General features: G+C 36.1%; 1 protein-coding gene across 3 annotated transcripts in view; it reads left to right on the top strand.

Moving 5' to 3' along the window:
- The window catches only part of LOC111872042 (protein pigeon), a 40,155-nt gene extending 21,871 nt beyond the window's left edge, over positions 1 to 18,284 (top strand). For 2 of the 3 annotated variants that reach the window (XM_023865535.2, XM_023865536.2), the window contains 9 exons: positions 1,542 to 1,855; positions 5,918 to 6,094; positions 9,647 to 9,859; positions 10,504 to 10,683; positions 14,148 to 14,332; positions 14,427 to 14,641; positions 15,003 to 15,221; positions 15,823 to 15,894; positions 15,976 to 18,284. In XM_023865535.2, coding sequence (XP_023721303.1) covers positions 1,542 to 1,855; positions 5,918 to 6,094; positions 9,647 to 9,859; positions 10,504 to 10,683; positions 14,148 to 14,332; positions 14,427 to 14,641; positions 15,003 to 15,221; positions 15,823 to 15,894; positions 15,976 to 16,049 — 1,649 coding nt within the window. In that variant the 3' untranslated portion in view covers positions 16,050 to 18,284. The remainder of the gene's footprint in view (positions 1 to 1,541; positions 1,856 to 5,917; positions 6,095 to 9,646; positions 9,860 to 10,503; positions 10,684 to 14,147; positions 14,333 to 14,426; positions 14,642 to 15,002; positions 15,222 to 15,822; positions 15,895 to 15,975) is intronic. The other variant, XM_033754490.1, reaches the window with a different exon arrangement.
- Positions 18,285 to 23,193: the final 4,909 nt, after the last annotated feature.

The raw sequence follows: 23,193 nt of genomic DNA, 5'->3' as shown, positions 1-23,193 counted from the left end.
CACACACACCAGTATCGTCATAGGGGGTGACCATAGTGTTCTGCCTTAATTCGTGACGTTTTTCTAAGAACTGGGTGCCATGTACTGTGCGAAATCAATTGATCTTGCAAGAATAAATTTTTGGACATCCCTCTTCTAAGAATTCCAATTGAGTGTGTTAGTGTGGCCAGCTCAGGGCAATATGATATTATAAACACAGCACATATCACGTCTCTGCTGTTTATAACTTCATAGCAAAGAAAACACTCCATTCATAACAGCTTGAACGAGGAAACCGCTCGCAAGAGCAACAGGAATTTTGCTGCAAGACAGGCATATGTAACGATGACTTAGCGCAGCTAAACTCGTGGCTTATTATACTCTGTTCTACTGACAACAGGCCAGCGAAAAATCTAACAATCTACAGCAAAACCATCAATTATTATGGGCGTTATAACATAGGTGTGCAGCTGGACGAAACATAGACGTCGAACCCCCGCAGACGATTTAAATACCTGACGAAACATACACGTCAAACCATGCTGAACGGTTAAAGAGTGTGTTAATGTAGTAAACCCATGTGTGACCCTGTCATAAGTTAGCTTCTCATGCTTAGATATCATAGACCTTGTTAATCTGTAGTGAATGGTTGTAACTACTATTAATTTTCATAATCAGGTGTAACAACATTTTTCAAGAATATATGCAAGTTGTTATTGTAACAAAAATGGCCTATTGTAAAAGTCATACAGGACAAAATATTTTAAAGTACATAAGATTGGAACTGAAATGAGGCAGTGAGTGTACTCTGAAGTTGCATAAACAGAAATTGTCACTGTAGTATTATTGTCAAGGATTTGCTGTCTGATTTTCTAAACATATCCACAACATGCAGCATACTTCAACCTCTAGGCCAACAGTTAATTACTGATTGCAGAGTATATTCATATGTTGTATCAGATTGTGTTTAATCTAGACATACTAAATGCAGAGTTCACTTCAATCTTCATGATTTAAGTAGACCATAGGCAAAATGATGTATTCCATTCATTTATGTTTTCATTAGGGCATTTGCCTTAAGATGAAACCTCCATTTTTGTCTGCCACCATAAGCACTTGTGTTATACCTGTCTCCTAGCTTGTTTTTTATGTCTTTCTGCAGTTTGTTTCTCCACCTAGTCATTGTTATCCTAAATGGTAGTTTATCTGATATATTCATTTTTGGCACACAAATGCAACAACATCATTGTCCTATTATAACACATATCTGTAGCTCAGTGTGCTAATTTTACCAACTTTTCTTGCACTGGTTATGTGGTCAGACCTTGCCTGATATCCTTTTTTAGATTTTAATACATATTGTTCCTTGCTTGATGTAGTCATTTTTGACACTCTGAAAGCAATAACATTTGTCCATGCATGACACTTTTCCATACAACTGTGACCTTCATTTCACAAACTTTTCATGTACTGGATCTAGTTTTGCACATTATCTAACATCCTGATTTCGAACTTAACTCATATTGCTTTTTATCTGCTGATTAAGCATCTTTTCTTTGCAGATCAGCATATGGCTGTATATGCACCAGGCTTGTTCACACATCTCCTTGATATTGGACTTTCTCATGAACCATGTTGCCATATATTGATGAGCTGCACTTTGCCAGGGATTCCATTTTATACTTCACACCTTGTTCCATTGCTACAGTATGGCAACACTGTAACAGTAGACCTGCCAAGTTTGGACCTGATACCACTTACAGTGACCACTAGACACCTTATAGAGACTTTTAAAAATGACCATTCTTTAGAAAACCAGCTTGCAATATTACATTACTTTCTAGTACACCAGGGAGATTTGGAAACAATATCAGAGGTAATACAATGAAATGTATACATTTTCAAGCATCCAACAAGTACTTGAGCTTCTCAGATGGAAGAATTGAACACTTTGTCTATGAAGTTGGGTCTGTAGAGATTCAGACTGCTAGTACAAGCAACAATCCTACAGCTTAATTTAATTTAATTCATTCTTATATTCAAGTACACTCAACTCTCGATTATCCAGGCTAATGGTGGGGATGGAAATCACGATTAATCGAAAACCCTGTTACGACAAATTTTATTAAAAGTAGTACTGTAATACTGTACCTTCATAATTCTATAGACCTGCCTGTATTTAAATTTACTCAACCTCGTTTTTATGTTATCTCATGGCCTATTTAATACTTTTTTACATTACACTGAAGTATGAATTAGTTATTTCAGTCACAGTGTTCAACAACATCCAACACTTTTTATGAATATTCACACTTAACACTTAAAAAATTTAATAGTGTTGTTTGCTTTTTCGCGGCATTTTCCTTTTTACCGATATCCATATGAAGCCTACGTAATATTAGCTTGTCACTTAATAAACTGTTCTCTTCACCCTCAAGATAGTCTAGTAAGGATTCCAAATGATTAAGAGCAGCACCATGTGATATTTTCTTACTAGCAGCACTGTCCACCTCTTCCTCGATTTCGTCACTGCTTAACATTTCAAAGCCTGGCTCACACAAGTTTCTGTTGAATACTTAACACAACACGCTTCCTTTTACACCCTGACATTTTGCTAATGCACTTGAAGATCGATACAAAGAGACTAACTGGGGCGGTGTATCTGTCCTTGAAACTTTCCACAAATCCTTGCATTCTTTCACCCCTACCCTAGAACATTGTGTTAGCATAACGGAACCAAAAACTGCAGAGCTTGGTTCACACTAGTGCGAAAATAGTGTTACAACTCACCATGTGAAACAAAAGTGAATGAATATTAAACAACATATAAGCCTCAAAAAAGCCCTGGTTAAGCCGCAAACCGGTTTATCCGCCCCAGGATAATCGAGAGTTGAGTGTAGATCCAATTACAGGGCAAGAAACAAGTTCACACACCATTGGATGTAGAATGTGTCAAAAATCAAAACAAATGTTCCAGCCAATCACTGGAACAAGTCAAAATAACTTAATATGAAACATAGACAACACAGTCACTAAACATAATAAAATGTGACTACAAGACTTAAATACTAGATGAAAACATATTAACCATTTATCTTATAAAATTCATCCAGTTTATAAAAACAATGCATATGAATGGATGTTATCAATAAACAATACAACATCAAATAATGTATGTTACATCACTCACACATCAAAAGAAAAACTATAGAAACATCTAACATGCATCAACAATAGATGGAATAAATAACTTCTCTCAGAAGTGTATTAAATAACTATTATGGTAATAAATACATTCATAAATAAATAAATTCATAAAACGACAAGAGATCGTATGTTAAAATAAATAAAATTCATAGTAGGTTTGTATGCAGATCTAAAATAGATGATTATTTATATATTTTTAGTTAATAGGACTTGTCACGGTTAATTTTAGATACTATTTATAAGAACCAAGATCACCGCTTGTGTTCCATTCATAATATTCATTTAAAGAATAAAATGAACCAACAAGAAGGAACTCTTTTAGAGCCTGTTTGAATTTAGTAATATCATTTAATAGATTCCTGGTGCCTTGTGGTAGATTATTGAATATCCTAATCCCTGAATAATATACACCCTTTGCACTTCAGCTAATTTATTAATTGGAAAATGTATGTTAAAGCCTTGTCTGGTGTTAATGCTGTGTATAGCAGAATTAAATTTAAATATATCTAAATTCTTAACTACAAAAAATGATACAGAAAATATATATTGAAAATATAAGGGCAGACTATTTAATTGCCTGAACAATGGATGACAGGAGTCCTTATTTCTTGCCTTCATAATATTTCTCACTATTCTTTTTTGGATTTTGAAAACTAAATTACTATGAGTCGAATTGCCCCAAAATATTATTCCATATGACATATGCAAAATAAATCATCCTTAAACTCTCCTGAGTCATAACTGCCGATAGGGTTCTAATAGAATGACTAGCTGCACTCAAGTTACCAACTGATTTATTTGAGCTTTCCATGATAAGGTATTATCTATGATTAGTCCTAGGAATTTTGTATTACAAGTATTTTTAATTTAAACATCCTTTTACTTTTGATAAAAAATGCACATAGTTAGTTTTGTTAAAATTTAATGATAACGAATTATTCATAAACCATGTGTCTATTTTGTCCAGTATACTTTTCAATACCATTATATGTTCCACAGAATCAGAATTGAAACATAGTATGCTAGTATCATCGCCGGTCACGGTAGCCAAGCGGTCTAAGGTGTGCACTGTCTTCGCTTGCTCGGAAGCCGGATCGTGGGTTCGAATCTCACTCAGGGCATGGATGTTTGTGTGCGTTTTTCTGTGTTTGTGTACAGGTAGAGGCCTTGCGACGACTGATCACCCGCCCAAGGAGTCCTACCAAATGTCTAAGATCTAGAAAAACCGAAGTGAACAGAGAAGTTCATGGAGGTAGGCCTAGGCCCACTGGGGCTGTAGTGCCAAGGAAAAAAAATGCTGGTATCATCAGCATACAAAATTGGTTTTGATATTTTATTTATTAAGTAAGGCAGGTCATTAATGTATAAAAGAAAGAGCAAGGGGCCAAGTATTGAACCCCGTGGCACACCTTGTTTAACTTTCTGCCAATCAGAAATACCCATAGAATAATTATTATTTATTAATGTTCTCTGGTATCTGTCACTCAGATAAGATTTAATCAATTTTCCAATACCGCCATTAATACCATAAAACTCTAGTTTGGATAATAATACATCATTTACAAATTAAACTTACTTAGATTAAAGTAGATGTTGTATGTAAATGCTCTCTAGTTGTTGTTCTACATGCATTCTGGACACTTCCATAAAAAGTTCACATTCATGGTTTGAAATATTCAGGGGAAATAGTGTAAATTCTGCTTCAAACATTCTTCTTCATTCATTCAATTTTGTGATCTGCTTTATGGTTCCCTGTAAATAAAAATCACTGATGGAGGTCACAGGAGCATGCTGACCACAACCCATTATAATAATTATATCCCTAAACATTTCAGAGCAACCATAGATACCCGGACTGAAGGATCTAGTTATTGAAATTCACCATGTTAGAGGGCTCACATGATTGCAAGTCATATATTGCTGTTTTCTGAAATGGTTTCTGTTACAAGGAGTTTTGAGGCAGTGTGCTTACAGTTTTTGAACCCTGATCTACTGTGCAAAGTAAGGGATTTCTGAGGAGAGTGTTTACTTATAGCACCAGTTTCATCCAACCTTTCTCCAGTGATTATTTGGGCTTTTTGATTCTTTTTTCATTCAGTGATAACCCTGTCTATCTTCATTTGTTTCCAGTTCTGTGAATAGTTTTTGTATGTGGAACTGTAGCATCCTGAAATTTATGTAAAAATCTTCTCCTTACTTCTCTTGCAGAACCATTTTTCATATAGCTGCCATACATGAATATGAACAGGAAATAACATGACTGAGTATAGCAGTGTTGGGTTAGTTACCTGCAACCAGTGTTACATGTAACAAACTGCATCATTCCTTCTCCCCCATTCTGACACTCTATGATAGCCCTGTATTTGTAGTTTATTTTTCTTAATGTATGCATGTGGACAAATAACAAGTAATTGTTTTATTGACATTACAGTATTTGTGGGAATATACCTCCGAACTGAGGATTTAGCACATTGGTAATGGGTGTCCTGTATTCATGAGATACACCATTCAAACCTGTGCTGGAGAACTGCTCTCCTGACATATGCTGTTCACTGTTTTGTTCAGCTCCTCTAGGAAATAGCATAGCACTTTTAAACCGACAGCTTCATTCTAAATTGAGCAAGTACTCATCAGTGCTATACCGTAATCTCTGTAGTCACATAGCAGTGTTCAATGAACTGAGAAACTGTAAACTGCTTTGTTTACATTCTGAATTGTGTACACATTCCAGTTGCTGATGTCTGCAGCAGAGCATCCTTTTGAACTGAGTGTTCCACAGTTGCTGCAGGAAGTGATTATTGGCGGAGCTTTTGCCTCAGCACAGAGAAATCTACCTGCTGATGCAATGTCACTTGTTGCCCTGCTGCCTCTAAGTACCATCACTCATGTAGCTGAGGTGGAAGTTAAAGTTAGTTCACCAGCTTTGTACTTATTTCTGCACTTCAGTTTTTCTTTCTGCTTTCATAAAATTACAAACAATATGTACATAAGTAGTGGCGTGCGGTACTATTTTTGGTAAGGGAAGCAGTGGTATCTACTAAATGAACTGATAGCAATCAACTCACCAAAATTTATGTCACTTAGTGAGTCAATAAGGTCGTTTTTTATTCTGTTCGATAAACCTGTAAATACTGTACTGTTCTCAAGGTGAACGTTGAGTTTATGATCATATTTCCTCAACAAGTGAATTAATTCCACATAATTACCTCGGTCGATAGAACCCACACTTTTGTCATGACCATGGATGGCAAGTTGCCTCTTTCCTAAATGGCAGATGATATCAATCAAGCATTTCATTATTTCTCTATTTTCTTTCACATTTTCATTATGCTGTAGTATCATCAGGAACTTTTGATTGTCAAGTTGACAGTCAATTCAAGATTTCCTGAACATAACAAGTTGCACTGTTGAAATAATGTGAGTCTGAGAATTCTCATGTTGTTTCAATGCTTTATGAAGATTGTTGATATCACCAAACCCAGTCTTGTTCCATACATTTTTTTTCAAAGAGAAACAATAGGCATGGCCAACAAAACAATTTTCCTATATTACTGCAACCCGATAGCCACTCTGTTTTAGAATACTGTTCCAAATTAAATTTCCTCACACATAATTTGGTTTGTGCTTTAAGATCTGGCAACTCACATGTCGGTCGTCTTCTTTCTATAATTATTTTCTTTTCAGAAAAGTCCCTGCTATTAAACTCCCGTTTTAAAAGGCTTTCGGTTGCGCAGTCACAGTCGCGTTGTCTGCTAGCATTCATTTTAGCTGTTGCCTGTGCGTGTAGTCTAATCATGCCCCTGCCCTTGTACCACAGTATGACACTTGCTTTCCTTAAACACATATAGCTTTTTTCTGATGCGTCAAAATACAATCACAAATACTGTCTTACGCCATCTATATATACACTTACAATATTTTAATAACACTTAATGTTACCTATAACACTCAACAAGACTGAAATCACACATACACAGTTAATTTTCACATAACCATTGAAAAAACATTCCTTCACTGGCCTAGCCAACAAACCGAAATTTGCTTCCCTTGGTCCCTTCAGATTAGACGAATTATTACGAAGATTAATGAAAGGAAACTTGGTCCATCCCACCAAGCAGGGGAAGGGAGAAGGAGGAGGCATGTGGCCTTGAGCAGGAACACGCACTAAATGACAATATTCACATCCTTATTATTCAAATTGAATTATTTATATATGACTTAATTTCTTTTTGTTTCTTAACTACGGAAGCAATGCTTCCCTTGTTTCCATGCATGGTACGCCATTGTACATATGATATGTAAAAATACAGAAATTGTCTTAAGTGGTGATGTTCACTCAGCCATATCAGCAAAAACAGTGTTACAACAGTAGAATGAATATGGATTATAGTAAGAAATTCATTACAGAACAAAATTTATCAGCTCCATCAATTCTCTTATATTCATTCATTCATTTTCTGTGTATCCATGTACAGGTACAACCCAGGATATGGAAATAGTCCATTTTACAATGTTCATACATTAAGTATGTTGAAAACCTTATGTAAAACATAAACTTTTCTGGTCTTTTGTTTATTACATGTGACTCCTAACTAGTAACAGGTTTTTACCATGACATTTTGCACCAGCTGTACTATTAGCTTTGCTTTCTGAACTATGTATGTCAGTCAGTCCACAGAGGTATGATTAATTGGGCCTCTGCCTAGCCTAGGAGAGGAGAGGAAAGTCCACATTCCAAAATTGGAATACTATATGCCTGAATAGTGAATCAAGTTGACCTTGAAGCAAAAACAGAATAAAACCTTGTTCAGCTCCTCAGATGTTGCATAGTTGAGTAGAGCAGTGGTTCTCAACCTTTGTCAGACTGTGACCCAGTATTTTTCTTTTCTATAAGACGAAGGCCCAGTACTGGGACATGGCCCAGTGTTTGAGGAACAATGGAGCAGAGTATAATGATTTTAGAACTGCATTTAGTACAATAGTGTCAAATCCCCACCAGATTTTAGCCAATGAATAATGTAAATCACATGACTTCATCTGAAATTTTCTGCAGTTCCATATCTTGTCTTATTGTATTTCAGTGTGTTACTTCACCAGTGAATGGAAGTTGAAAATGTTTTCAGTTGTTCAGTTCGTTGTTTAAGTTAAAAAATGTTTAACCCTAACTACAGCAAAAAACAAATGCTCAGACTCAAATACAAAGCTTAAGTAAGGCATCTCTGTGAAGTGGCTTGTGAGAGGGTGAAATAGTAAGATGATGTGGATTTTCTTCTTTGCCAATGTTCACCATTTTGAAGAACAAAGATGGAATATGATCATCTGTTCCGTGTGATGGAGGACCAGTGACACAGAAACAAATGTGCAACACAGGAAATGAAAATTTAGGATTTGTGCTGTTTGATGTGTTTTGCAAGGAAAAATTGGCTGTTGTACTCATCATTGGATCAGTGATCAAGGCAAAATTCATCCATTTCATGGCACATCACTAAGAATTTTCAGTATTCAAAAGGGAGGGTTTAATGTTTCAAAGCAATAAAATGCTATCCCTGTAACAGGCCATGAAGGTCCATAGGGTTGTGAGACGTTGAGGCCCCCACATTTTCTCTAGAAAGTTGGCTCATAGATGGCAATAAGGTTGTCAGCTGTATGCGTTGGCTGCCCTTTACCCACCAGGAAGATTCCTGATACTCATTTCTGTTAGAAGCTGAGTTGACCCCAGGGCCATAGTGCTGGAAGGATTAGGTTAATTGAAAAAAATCCAACTCATCGGGACTCGAACCCACAACCTTCCAGCTTGTAACATAGTGTCTCAACCAACTACACTACCGCGTTCCCCATGCTATATTTATAACTGGCCCTAATGTAGTGTATGAGGTGGTTAACTTTAACTTTGTGCATTGCAGGCATGCTTCAAATACTTTTTATGAAAAATATGGTTCATAATATGTGGCCAATTGCAAGTGCAGAAGTATGAGAAAAACTTTAACTTCTCTATTCAGATAATGGTAAAAATATTAAGAATGTTCAGTTATTATTCATTATTTTCTTTTCCTTCTATAGCCACTTCAAAAGAGAATAAATATTACCATACCTACACTTGGTATTTTAAATCTTAATCTTGCATTATGATATAAATAATTACAAGTTATAGGATGACTTTGAAGATTTTGTATATATTTAAAGCATTTTCAGATGTTATTAACACCTTTCAGAATGAGCATTTATACAAATTTCATAAATTCTCATTATATCAGTCCCACTATACTTAGTCGTCAAGTTGCATGATATAATGAAAATCAGTTCATCGGTTTATTTCCCTTTGTCTCAAATAACATTACTACTTGTGTCCCCTCAATTGTTTATTTTCATTTAAAGCAGTGGGATGACAGGAATCTTAATTCTTGATTTAAAGAATTTCAGTTGCTCATTATTTTTTGTGCCAAATATATGTGCCCTCTAGGTAAATCGCCAGAGCATGTCTCTTACCCAAGAAACATTATGGAATACTGCCATGATGTTGTTGTCACCACAGCAGAGATTAGTTCCATATCGTGTAGATATGTGGACTAGACTTTGGGATCAGCTCGCCAAGAGGACAGGCAAGGAGCAGAAACCAAGATTCAGACCTAGTCTAGTTGCTGACAAACTCATGATCTCTCTTGTATGTTACCAGGTACTGTGTTAGCAACAAATTACACTGATCACATTGCTTTTATGGTTTTATCATAAATTTAAATGTATCTTTGTTAATTTCTTTGGCTTGTGATTAATAGTGATTGATGGTCGTGCCATAGCTCAAGCGGTTAGCTGCTGGCTTCCCACCGCGGCAGCCCAGGTTTGATCCTGGGTCTGGTCAAGTGGGATTTGTGGTGGACAAAGTGGCGCTGGGGCAGGTTTTCTCCGAGTACTTCGGTTTCCCCTGCCAATCTTCATTCCACCAATTGCTCCACAATCACCCTCACCTATCATCTGGGGCTGGTACAATAGGCCAGAAGTGGCTGCAGTACAAGGGACTTAGTCCCACCCCACTAGCAGTAAAAAAAAAGTGATTGATAAGTAACGCAACTGCTTCCTGCATTATTGTCTCAAGTAATATGGTCCTTAAAACACAAAAAATATAATCCTTCAGGTCATGTTGAATGATGGTGGATTATTTAACAAAATATTTTCATACTCACACATCAGTCATGAGTGAATTCCTCTCTGACCCCAGTTTGTGACAATTTATTCTTTTGATCTAAAAAATCATGAGCATAAGAAAATCAGTGTCAGAAAGGGCTGCAAAGTGCAAGAAAATGATAAGCTTGGTTCTTGCAGCCAGAAGCATTATCCAGGTCCAGCACTCCTCTTTCACCAGGAACAAGTTTGGTAGGCTCAGGTACACTGGCAGATCTTGCTGCCATCACAGGTACACGGAAAGGTCCAGGAATGGATGTACTGCCATTCTGTGAGGTCGAAAGCTGTACAGCCAGTAAACAGGAGCATGTTATTTCTGTGGTAAGTCATACAGAAACCTGATAAGGTAAATATAGTAGTTTGTGAAATAGAACAGAAGTGAAATTTTGTTTTTCCATTGTGGGTAAAATAGCTGATATGTATTTCCTATCTCCCTCATTTTCTTTAGGGTACCTCTCCTATTCTTTGGCTTTTAAACTTTCAAACCAATTTTGTCAACCAAACTTCAAAGAATGTAGTGACCTGTGAAACAAATCAGGTGTGTTTTTGTTATTGCTGCTAGAGGCATTTTTATTAATGAAGTAAGGGAGTTTTGAATACTGAGGTATTTCTTCCTGTAAATAAAATAAAGAGCTCATTATAATGAAAGAATTTATTCAATTGTGAATTGTGCTGTCATGCATGATTCATACTCAGATTTCTAGAAGCAGAAATCAGACAAAAAAAAAGTGGCAAAGAAGTCAGAACATTTTACAGGAAACGTTCCTTTGAGAACTAGCTACATTATATATATGAAAATATCAAAAATATATAAATACAATAGAAATACAATATACTGTTGTAATGCTTTTTATAACTGGTGTCCACTGAAAAAGGAAAAGGTTTCAAAACGTTCTCTATCAGTGGTTAATTTTGCCATCATGTAATGGCAGTCTTGAGAAAGTATCTATGGCAAAAGAAAATCATTATTTAGTATTTAATGGAATTGCAAAATAATAAAAACCGAATCAAAATGACATACATTATTTTTAATTTCTTACTGACAGTGAATGATCTCAGTCCCTTACAAATGTTGGTACATGTACAGCAGGCATATCCAACTTCAAACAGGTTGTGATCAACTTTTTAGCGTCAAAACTGCCAGTGATCTACCACCCCCTTCTATCGTTGTACCTCGCTTTAAGCAAAAATATCGAAAAATAACACGACACATAATGTTTGTTGTAAAAGCAACATACATTGAAAGTACAGACTACTTTAACACTTCGCGGACCGGTGATTTAAATATTTAAATCACCCTGATAATCGGCGTTTTTAAACCTACTACCCTAACTTGTGCACTGTTCACTTTAAAAATTAATATAAAATCTCCTAATTAATTTTATGCACTAAAATTTTTGGAGAAAACTTACCAGAGCTCCTAGAAGTGCTCCAGAGTGTGATATTTCTGGAAGCATTCCCCTCTGTGAAGAGGCATGACGCAGAACTTGCAGACGTAGGAAGTCTTGCTTCGCTTCTTGTGCACAGCGCACACATGGCTCTGCTTAGAAGGATACTTCCCCGTCAATTGTTCACTCATCACAATTTTCACGAGGGTATGTTTCCGCATATCACCCGAGAGTCGCCCAGGGGGGTCCATATGAGGCCTCCGTGGGGTGGGAGTAGATGGTCCCGGTCGTACTACGTCTGTGTCTGATGCAGGTTCTGCCGCCACCGTGAGGTGTGTAGCCCAGGATTTTGCCACATTCATGAGAAATGCCTTGTATTTCAAAGTTGAATTTTCGTTTAGCTCTTTGAAAAACAAAAATGAATTGAAAAGGGCACAATTTATAAGCCACAAGGCAACTTTCTTCATCCATTTTACTGTTTTCCTAGGAAGGGAATAATAGGCCAAGTATTGGTCGGCTCTATCAACTCCCTTCATGAACATATTGTACTGAGAAATACAAAGAGGCTTCTTCTTCACTTGCCCGTGTCGTCTTTGAACATCGACCATGCTCGAATTGTGAATAGTGGAAATCATATTCACAACGCGAGTATCCCTCCAGGACTGAAGAAGAATGTCCCCCTTCCTCCTGAATGTGGTGTCACCACGTTTCAGGGATTTACATTCCTCTTTCAGATCTGGAGGAAGGCCTCTGTTCACCCTAATTGTACCACAAATACATACTTTCCTTGAAAGTATGTATTCTGCAGTTGCCACACTGTTATAAAAATTATCTTGATAAATGTGATAATTTTAATCCAGATAGGGATCCAAAATGGAAACAATAGTTTCTTGCAATGTCTTGCCTTCACCAGAATAAATTTATAAATTTCCGATATAGCCTGAAGTGCTTTCCATGACTACACGAACAAGTAGGCCATACTTTGTGAGTTTCCCAGGATTATACATTCGAAAACAAAGCCTTCCCCTCCAAGGAATCACAGATTCATCCAAAGACAGTTGCTGCTCTGGCTTATAAACTGTCTGAAATTTCTCAACGAAAAAGTCTAATAAGGGCTGAATTTTGAAAAGCCTGCCTGTTGATTGTGGTTGCAGTTCATTGTTATTGATGGATTGATTGTTATGGATCAATTGACCAATAGTCTTTCAAGTTATCCCTCTTTGTAAACCCCATTAGAATGATTATTGCCAAAAAATTTTCCATTTCTGCTGAAGTGACATCCACCCACTTCAACACCTTATAGGTACTGTCGTACGCCTCACGGTGTTGGAGATAGTATCTGTTGGTCTCCTGACACAATTTGTCAAAGAAACTATTTCCAAAAAACAGTTCAGCTACTTCAGACACTTGTGTAGGGTCCGATGGCATTTGTCTCACCCCTGGATCACCAGTAAACTTTCCCAAAGTGGGTGTTTTGTCCACTTTACCCCATGTGGCTGTCCCCGCAATGCTAGCACTCGCACTTTCATCGGAGCTCTCACTGTCACTTTCACTTTCTCTTCTGGTCACAATATTTTGGGGGCCCCTCTCACTGCCACTGACACTGCCCTTGCTATCAGAAGACAAAGCAGTTGGCAAGTCAGATAACTCATTGGAGATCAAATCACAGATTTCTTCTTCTCCGAGAGTTCGCGCGGCCTTCAACTGCTTTCGTCTCTGAGCCATGTTGACACTGAGAATATCTTGCCTCACACATAGACGCTTCGACTTGAACAAAGGGACTTTTCTTTAGAGTGAGAGGGGAACAGAGAGTGGTCACGTTGCTGACTCGGAAAACAAACATTCCGAAGGTCAACTACACAGTACTTTTACAGACACATGGCCATCAAAGCGAGAAATAGTGTGTTGCAACATAATGTGTCCTAAAAGCCTAAATCTAGGCGACCGGTCTGCCACGTTTAAAACCCAAACACCTAGGCCTAGGCGTCCGGTCTGCGAAGTGTTAATATGTATTTTCCTTTCAAAATCTGAATATAATCATATTATATTACAAGTGAATTTACATGCTTTTCACATATAATTCCCTTATAGGCCTATGAGATCAATCAAAAATCATCCTGCGATCGACGCATTGGACATGCCTGATCTACAGTAACATTAACTTGTATGACAAAACATATCTACTCTTTATAATTGCACATATACTAGTGAGGTCAGAGCAACTGACAGCTGTGGCAACATTTAGTGAAGACTACTTTTTTCAGTAACAGAGAAGCTCTTTCATCTGTATAGACTAGCTATGAAAACTTTATGAAACTAAACTTTAAACACAAAGCAGCTTAATATTTGATCTATTCATACTTTCATTTTATTATTATAAAGTACTTTACTTTTCAGAACCTGCGTGAGTTGAGCATGCACCTTTTAAAGAACAGCAATAAGCAGTCACCAATGCATGTGCACGTAGTGGCCACTCGCTATGTAGCAGCTCAATTGGAGATGTCCAAACACTTGTGCCAGTTACTGTGTCAATGTGCTGCTGTTGATCCCCACCAAGAACAGGAACGAGGATTTTCACTCATGTGAGTTGCACTAGAAAGCTGTATAATTCCACATTCAGTATAACATTCTGATACATATTGATTAACATACATGTACTGTATCTTTTCTTGATAGCGATCAGCTGGATGAAGAAAGACGTTACATTCTCTTCACTCTGCTGGAACGTTATTACTTTGCAGTGGACTCAATGGCATTTCCTTTACCTCAGGGATTTACATCATTCTTCACATATTTGGGTTATCGAACACTCTCTTTCTGTATGTTCTTGCAGTACCTCCAGCGGAATGTATTTGAACTGCAGGTTGATGTGATGAAGATCATCATGGCAGGTAATGTGCTCTGAATTAAGGAGAATGAAGTTGAAAATACTAATCTGCCCTACTGATTTCGAAGATTTGAATGTAAGTTGTACATAAAAATATGGCTTAATGCAGAAAGAAAGCAGAAGTCATCACTATGATAGACCTACTGATATTTAGGGTAATAATAGAAATCAATTTAGTGGAAATATATAGATTTACACCTGTAGAGATCTTATGCACTTAGTATCTAAACTGTACATTATTAATTGTTTTGGGCCTTGTAGTTACATCATTAATTGCTAATGCTTTGAGGTAGGTCATACTGTGTTGATTAATGGTTGTGTTGTTTCCCTTTAACATCATTGTTCATTGAAGTCGAATTTTACAGATACAGAAGATACGCAAGAGGGTGTCAGAAAGAAACTTCGACTGCTTTTGTTTCTGCCAAGGTCCAGAGCAAAACGTTTACTAAATCAGTGGTCACATCCAGTAAGCCTAATGATCAGAGCTCGGGAGCATGCCCTGAATATCTTGTCTGGAGTAGAGGGGACTCAGGCAAGAGGACATCCAACACAAAAAGCTAAAACTACATATGTCAGCACTAGAGGTAATATTTCAGAGGAAGCTACAAACGGATTACCATAAATATTTGGTTTAAATGCCATAGCCAAAATAGTGACCAGAACTCAAGGTACAGGTACATAAATTGTAAATTATCTAAATTAGCATCCAAGTATTATACACCAAGTTTGTTAAATAGTGCAACCATGTAACAAACTTATGTGTTATTGGTCTGCCTGACTTCATAAGGAGCATCCTATCTTCTGTCCGAGTCCATGTTTGAAAATCAGTTACTGTATTTTAAATATTTGGGTAGATACTAGGGCTTAAATTCCTGTTAGATTGTCACAAGTAGTAACCAAATCAGTTGGTCATGACATGCCATTTTCTGCATAGTATATTGGTTTGATGGGAAAAGTAAAAACTAGTCCATTAATTGTTTCTTTTGGTTAAACATATGATTGTGGTACTCCTTTGTTGCTGTAGCAAATAAAACCAAAGGTCTCTTCATAGTGCCAGCCTTTGCATTTCAGTGTTACGAGTGAATGTACTTTTCATTATCTCTGCCTCCTCAGGAATGATATTTGCATTAAGAAGTAGCTGTTTATGCTAATTGTGGTTGTGTATTTCATTTGATTATGTTGCAGGCCTTGCAGCCTTCCCTTCTGCTGATAGACTGTCTCCTCTTGATACATTTCTTGATTTACTTACAGCAAAAGGTATAGTAATGCAGTGAATTAGCTTACAACTTATTGATTTTCAGTTTTCTCCTTTTAATCTAAATGATTTTTTATTTACAGCAAGTTTAGCTGAACTAGACTTTGGATTGTTGATTGAAGCTACAGTTACATCCACAGATGAATTCTTGGAGTGAAATGACATTAGGGTCATACTTCAACAACAGTTCTTCTTTTTAACAAATTAAAAAAAAAAATATCCTTATCTTTATTTCATTGAAGATTATATTAAGATATATTTTACTGCACTTTGTTTGAAACATAAATGCTGACTGTTCAGCTGTTATATTATTTCTCTGAAATATGTTTATTTCATGAACTGTTTCAGTATTAAAGTAGAGTATTGATATGTTGTATGTTTTAAGCATATTTTCTGAAGATTTATATATTATTCAGTTCTTTACAAAATATATGTTTTATAGATATTGATCTAAAACATATGACATATGAATTCAGGAAAAGAAGAGATAAAATGAATGGTAAATTCTTCTGACATGTACATGTATTTTACACCTGAACTCTTATACAGAAATGTGTATATGTGCCATGAAACTTAACACCAATTTACCGTATATTAAAATGCAAAGATTGTCAGTAGCATTTTATTTCACATATATTATATATAGGATGTATAGCCAGTTTATCCATGAAATAGTACTTAATGTTAACATACATTGGGGTTTTGCTCAAAGCTTATGTGAAGGAGTTTAAATACAAAAAGTTGTGCAATATAATCACCTTTGCCACTACACACAACCATTATGACATATTCCACGTCCTACAGTCATTTTGACTAACTTTGGATCCATGGAATGCAATGCAGTGTAATGTAATGTAGTGTAATGTAATTAGATGATCAAGGTTTTCTGAAGATTGGGTCTCTTGTACAATAGGTGCACAAATGTACTCGTATCTCACTCAAACTGTTCTCTTTAATATGTATCTGAACTGTGTAGTTTAGTATGCTAGATGAAACTTCATGTAATGACATGATATGAGTAGAATGCAATTAAATGAAAATCAGTAGATGATACCATACTGGATAACTGGGAATGTACAGTGATTAAACAAGCAAGTATATGGCAAATTAATGGAAGGAACAGTGACAGCTCATGACCATCTGAACAGAGGCCAGGACTAAGTAAAATTTACCCCCTCCCCATGTCAATAATTAAGGGAAGAGAAAAATTTGTTATTTAAATTGTCCCATTCCCCCACCCCCATGATCTGTAGCTGAACTTCTTCCTCCTATTGGTAGAAGCACAATGCCCCCATGGGTTAGGGAGGGATTTGGACCCCTGCTGTGCTCTTATGTTCTTACATGCCTTTTGACAGCATCGACTGTGCAAACGAATAACAGACCAACACTTTAGTTTGGATTTCTACAAGTGTAAAAAGCCAACCACATTCTTTATGTCTTTCTTTTAGACTCTGATAATCATGATGACAAATATTCATGTGGCGCTGAATCACTTAGAAATTGCCTTTAAATTAATTCAACACTTCCTTGTGGACTTCTTTTCATGTATGGTATTCATTTAGTACCATCACTAAAATGACATTATTTTCTACTGCAGTTTTATCTGCCTTTGAAATTATTGCTAGCTGTACAAAGTCTAGCATTTACACAAGACTTTTAATAAACTTTCAGCTCTTTTCATATCACAAATTTGTCACTCAAAGTAAACACACAAAAAGAAACATGAGATATCTAGAATGTTAACATATGCTTCTCACGTGGTGTACACGAGTACGTGTAGTGGGAGGAAGAATAACAGATGTTAAGACAAGTGGTGGAGAGACAAACAGAATTCTATTAAGACCTGATAAGGGCCCACAGTCTGACAGTCAAAATGAGAATGGAACACACTTGTGAGGGGATAGTGTGACATTTATCGAGTGGCATTAGCAAGTGGAAGAAACTTCCATGGAAGTTAAGGATAGGCCCCATGAGGCAACGTCCTACATGAGCTTCTTGCAACCTAAGGAACTCCTTTGCAAATTTGAAAGTTTTTTTCTGTCATACCAAACATAAACAAATTATAAATCTATCTACATTATATACCGTACTAAATGAAGACAAATTCAAAATTCATGTTAAACTACGTTTTATACAGTGAGGCATCAGATGTTGGTGTGCCTCTGCCACTTGAGCCCTTGGGAATTGATCACCCTTGGAAAGGACACAGATGAACAAGCAGTGTATGAATTCCCATTCCTTCACACATTTCAAGTCAGTCAGACATTTATGTCAGTTAGATCAAGACCAGTTTTGTGTGTCTTTGGTTATGAGTAGGGAATTCGGTTCCTGGAAGAGTTGGTGAAGTAGTAAAGGAAAAAGTACACAGCATTCTTTAAAAAAATCCAGGATATGAACAAATTTTTGAAAATGAAATTTTAGCTGGTAAACGTACTGAACTGCCAAGTAAAAAATCACTAACAGTGGAGCAAATAGCAGCTTTTGTACATGCGCCCCTAACTTCCTGTGAGGTGGAAAGAAGTTTTTCCTGCTATAAGGACATCTTGCGAGACAATAGGAGGCGACTCACTATGGAAAACCTAAAACATTTAGTAATTGTGAACTGCAAAGAAGAGAAGTTGAAAGTTCAGAGAGCTAAATATGAATACCATTGGTTTTTTAAATTTTTAATGAAATATGTTGGCTTTGTTGCATGATTTGTATTTAAGTATCGCTTTTTATTGCAAGTGAATCATTCAGTGATTACATAAAATGAACTTAAATATTGATTTGTTGGTCACAAAATAATGTAAAATCAATTTTAATATTTGGTATAAATTTTTATATGCATAGTTTGGAAGTTTTCATGCATAAATGCATACATATTTTAGGGATTATTAGGGCATAAAAATCCGGTCCCTAGTTATGAGTAATGTAATGCTTCAATCTTGAATGTGTGTGTTTGGTTTTAATTGTAGTTTCAGTAGCCTTCAATAAATAAAGTTACTCAGTCTTTCTTTCTGGCCATATGCAAGGGTAAAAATCAGTTATTAAAAATAAATTAATAACATTCTTGGAAAATGATCACCCATTAATCAATAAATAAAATGTTTGTAGTATTCAATGTAATATAAAATAGAAGGCCACACCATAGCTCAAGCGGTTAGTCGCTGGCTTCCCACCGCGGCGGCCCAGGTTCGATCCCAGGTCTGTCAAGTGGGATTTGTGGTGGACAAAGTGGTGCTGGTAGGTTTCCCCCACCAATCTTCATTCCACCAATTGCTCCACAATCACTCTCACCTATCATCTGGGGCTGATACAATAGGCCAGAAGTGGCCGCAGTACAAGGGCCTTAGTCCCACCCCACTAGTAATAAAAAAAATATATATATAATATAAAACATTCTCTCCTCTCCCTTTTCATAAGTCTTGACTCTTGATGCCAACACTTGTCACCTTTTTTCCAGAAAAATAAGAGCACAAATGTTAATATCGTGTCCCAGGGAAGACACATTCAAGAATCAGTAGCCTTCAGTGTAAAAGAGAACACCAGCAATGGGCTATGTGAAGCTGAAACAGTACATATGTACTGGTGTTGTTATTGTTTTTAAAATATAAGGTTTGCCTAGAGTTTTCCCTTTCTTAACTGTAAGAAAAATTATGTTTTAGTAGTGTGTGTGCTGTCAATATACACTCATAGTAAGCTACACAGTTTACAAATATATAGTCAGTTTAAGTTGAGAAATCCGTGCAAATGTGCCATTCTGGCTGCTGCACAAGGGCAGTCTGTAAATATATAGTGGCAAATGTGTGACAAAATCAAACATGGTGTATGAATTCTGTATACCTCTTAGAATACCGTACATTGAAGAACTGAAAATTCAAGGTCAAGTGTAACATTCTAATCCTCTAGTAGACACATCATGCATGCAAACCTCCCCACAGGAGGATATAAGTGTGTCAGATCGGTAAATTCTTTCAGCTTTTACCTGTTTCCTGTTTTCGATTATGTGGCAACTGCCAATCTAAATGCATTCTCTTGTTATCGCTTGAACTATAAGCCAGTACATATACCAACACTGAAGATCTCTGCATAGAGGCTGAAATGCTGTAATTTTATTTATGTATGTAATGTATTGGAACACAAAATCTGTTGTCTTATTTGTTGTGTTTGCAAGTAATGTTATTTTACACAGTCAATTGAATTTATTCTGTTATAAGCAGGATTGTCTTTCAAATATGTGCCATTTATTTTAGTAATCATTTTAGTTTGGTGTACACTTACAAAATGTATACTGTTTTATTTTATTGTGTTTTAATATGACTACAAAGACTGACTAATTGCATATGAATGTATGAATTAAGAACAGAACTTTTGGTTAGAGAAAATATGCGAATTATTTAACAGAAACAAAAATCAGTGATGAGAATAAGAATGTTGCACATTGATGACATAGCTGTAACAGTGTGGGAAAAATATTTAATGCTGTCATCTGTCATTGTATGTTTGGGTCCCTGTATTGTTAGTTCCTTCTTTATATCTCCATTATTCAGCTTTCAAATTATGTAATGTATTTACTGCTGATTATCTCCAATATTTAGGAAGAGATGTAAAGATAAGAATGATATTTGTAAATGCCTACAAATACACATAAAAAATATGTTATATGGGACTATGGGTGCTCATGGGAAGCTGGGGAGTTTGGAGAACTGTGGCTGCTGTTAATATCTGAGTTGTTTCTTCCTTTACTAAACATGGACAGAGCGGCCTCCATAGTCTAGGGGTAACGTTCCCACCTCATGACTCAAGGTACGCGGGTTCAAACCCGGCGGAGGTTGTGGAATTTTTAAGGGCGGAAAAACTCAGGGAACAAGTCCTCCGGGAGGGACTTTAAGCCGTGGGTCCCGTGTCATAGCTTTACGGCACGTAAAAGAACCTCATGTCCCAAGGGGACCTTTGAGCCAAATTCAGGACATTTCCCGCCCAACAGTAGTCTCTAACACCTCTGGTAGATGGGGGAAGCATCGAGATACCGCTGAGCCAGTAGAGGCCGAACTCACTGGCTGAGTCAGGACTGATGGCACGCACCAGTACCGGTAGGGAATAGAGACTGGTAGAATATCATAGGGGGACGCACAATGGACCAACAGTTGGTCAAACCCACCCTCTCCAATAACAACAACAACAACAACAACAACAACAACAACATGGACAGTATTGTATATAATGACATATTTAAAATTAAATTAGATATCAAATATGAAAAGTTTTACAAAGTTGTGTGCTGCAGTAATCTGAAATATTCAGATACCATTACAGCTCTTCTGTCATTAAATTTGAATCTCTAGGTGTACTTGGGGGGGGGGGCACTGGATTCCCAAGAATTGTTTAAAATATAGTTGTATCAATTCACAGTTTCAGAAACTCAGTAGAGATGGTTTCAGAAAATGTAATGGCAGCCAGCAGAATATTCTTCAAATTTCTCATGACTGTACAGGATCATTATATAAATAGCTTCCTGCAGATGTAGAAAAATTGTAATGCTATTTAGATTCCTGTTGCCCCTGTACTTGTGATAAGGCTTCAACCAATGTGCAGAATTGCACTTTTGTTGACTGGCTGGGATTTTGGGGGCACAAATTTTTGTATTATGTTAAGTGTCTTGATATCACGAAATGAGAATATCTGAGTATTTTTACTTACAAGTAGTTGTGATATTGATTTGAATTGGGCATCCTGGCATGAACGAATTACTGCTGCTATAGAAACAAGTGATGTTTCAATTATTATATGTGCAATATAATTAATATGTGATGATGTAAGTAACTTACACTAAATAATTGGTTATATATTGTTTCTCATGCTAGTGGAATGAATATAAATAGCACCATGCTACATTTACAACATTATTATTTGTTGTTATGTTAAATGTGTCGCATAATTTAAACATGCCACCAAACAGGACTAATGTCAACATTTGTGTGATTTCATTTTTATCAATAAGCCCACCAGAATGAAAAGATATACAGTGAAAATGATCTCATGCTGAAGGGTTAAAAGCTGCAGGAAAGCTTGCCGTCTGGAACTAAAATGAAAGTGAAACACCTAAGCAAAACTGAAGGACAGCAAATGTAAAATTTGCAAGTATTTTTTATTGTTGTGGCAGAGTAAGGTGAAGTTCACTGGATAATTCACTGATTAAATGTATATCAAATGAATATATTTAGGCTAAACTTCTCAACATTCATTCCTAGAACAGTGTTGCTATTCTGTTCTCATGAAAAGTATTATGTAGCTTTAAACTAGATAACTAGAGCTACAGAAAGAAATGATAATATATTTTATTACATTCCCTTAATTGTAATTATTTAATTGTTGGTACAATATCCCTACTTGAGTCAGCCTTAGATAAGGGAGATATTCAGAGCAGATGCTATCACAGTTTTAATTTACATTTCAATTTCCTATCTAAATTTTATCAAGACTTATAACTATGTTATAAAGCTAAAATTTATGTTTTAAACCTTAAAGAAATGGGATAATTTTAAATCCTACAAATATAAGTGAAATTAAATCATCCTCACTTCAGGCACTGTATACATAATAATAATAATAATAATAATAACGAATCTTAGCATTTCATCTTCTATGAGTCTGTTTGTTTATTATATTTAACTGAATAAAAGTGTCTCCAATTATAATATACATCCAAATTTTGGAAGATTAGATTGATGTAGAAAGTTCTTTTGCACATCAGTTATGCAAAACATCATTTCTAAATACAGGGAACATCAGTCATTGTATTAAACATTTTTAGAAATATGTGCAAGTATAATGCACAGTCAGTATTGGGGAAGTATTTGGGGGGAAGGCGTGAATATTACATGCAGGCAAATACAATATTACACAATGTTTACATATTCTATAGTTGCTCATTATTTAGTTTATATGAATGTTGCATTGTTTTGGTACCTACATGTTGATTTCTTGTATTTCACTGCATGCTATAAGATATCATAAGGTTTTCATGATTGTTACTTGCAAGAGTCAGTACAGTCGTATTGTCTGCTTTTGTAACAGAGTCTTTTAGTGACTAAAAATAGAATCTGAAAATTTGTAGTACTTAATTTGTAATTAATAACTTGGTGTTTATAATATTTTACAGAGCACATAAAAGTAGCCCAGTCTATGTACTGTGTACTTGATAATGTAAGAAATGTTTAAAAGTTCTAGTTTCCTGTAAGTAGTTGAGATGACCGCCTGTTATTACACATTACATGAAAAAGTATTTCTAAGACTGTTTGCCACTTTCGCAGTTTTTG

Source organism: Cryptotermes secundus, unplaced genomic scaffold (genome assembly GCF_002891405.2).
Source record: "Cryptotermes secundus unplaced genomic scaffold, Csec_1.0 scaffold87, whole genome shotgun sequence".
Lineage (NCBI taxonomy): Eukaryota > Metazoa > Arthropoda > Insecta > Blattodea > Kalotermitidae > Cryptotermes > Cryptotermes secundus.
Note: the sequence above shows the minus strand (reverse complement) of the source record. Positions and strands in the feature narration are given on the sequence as shown.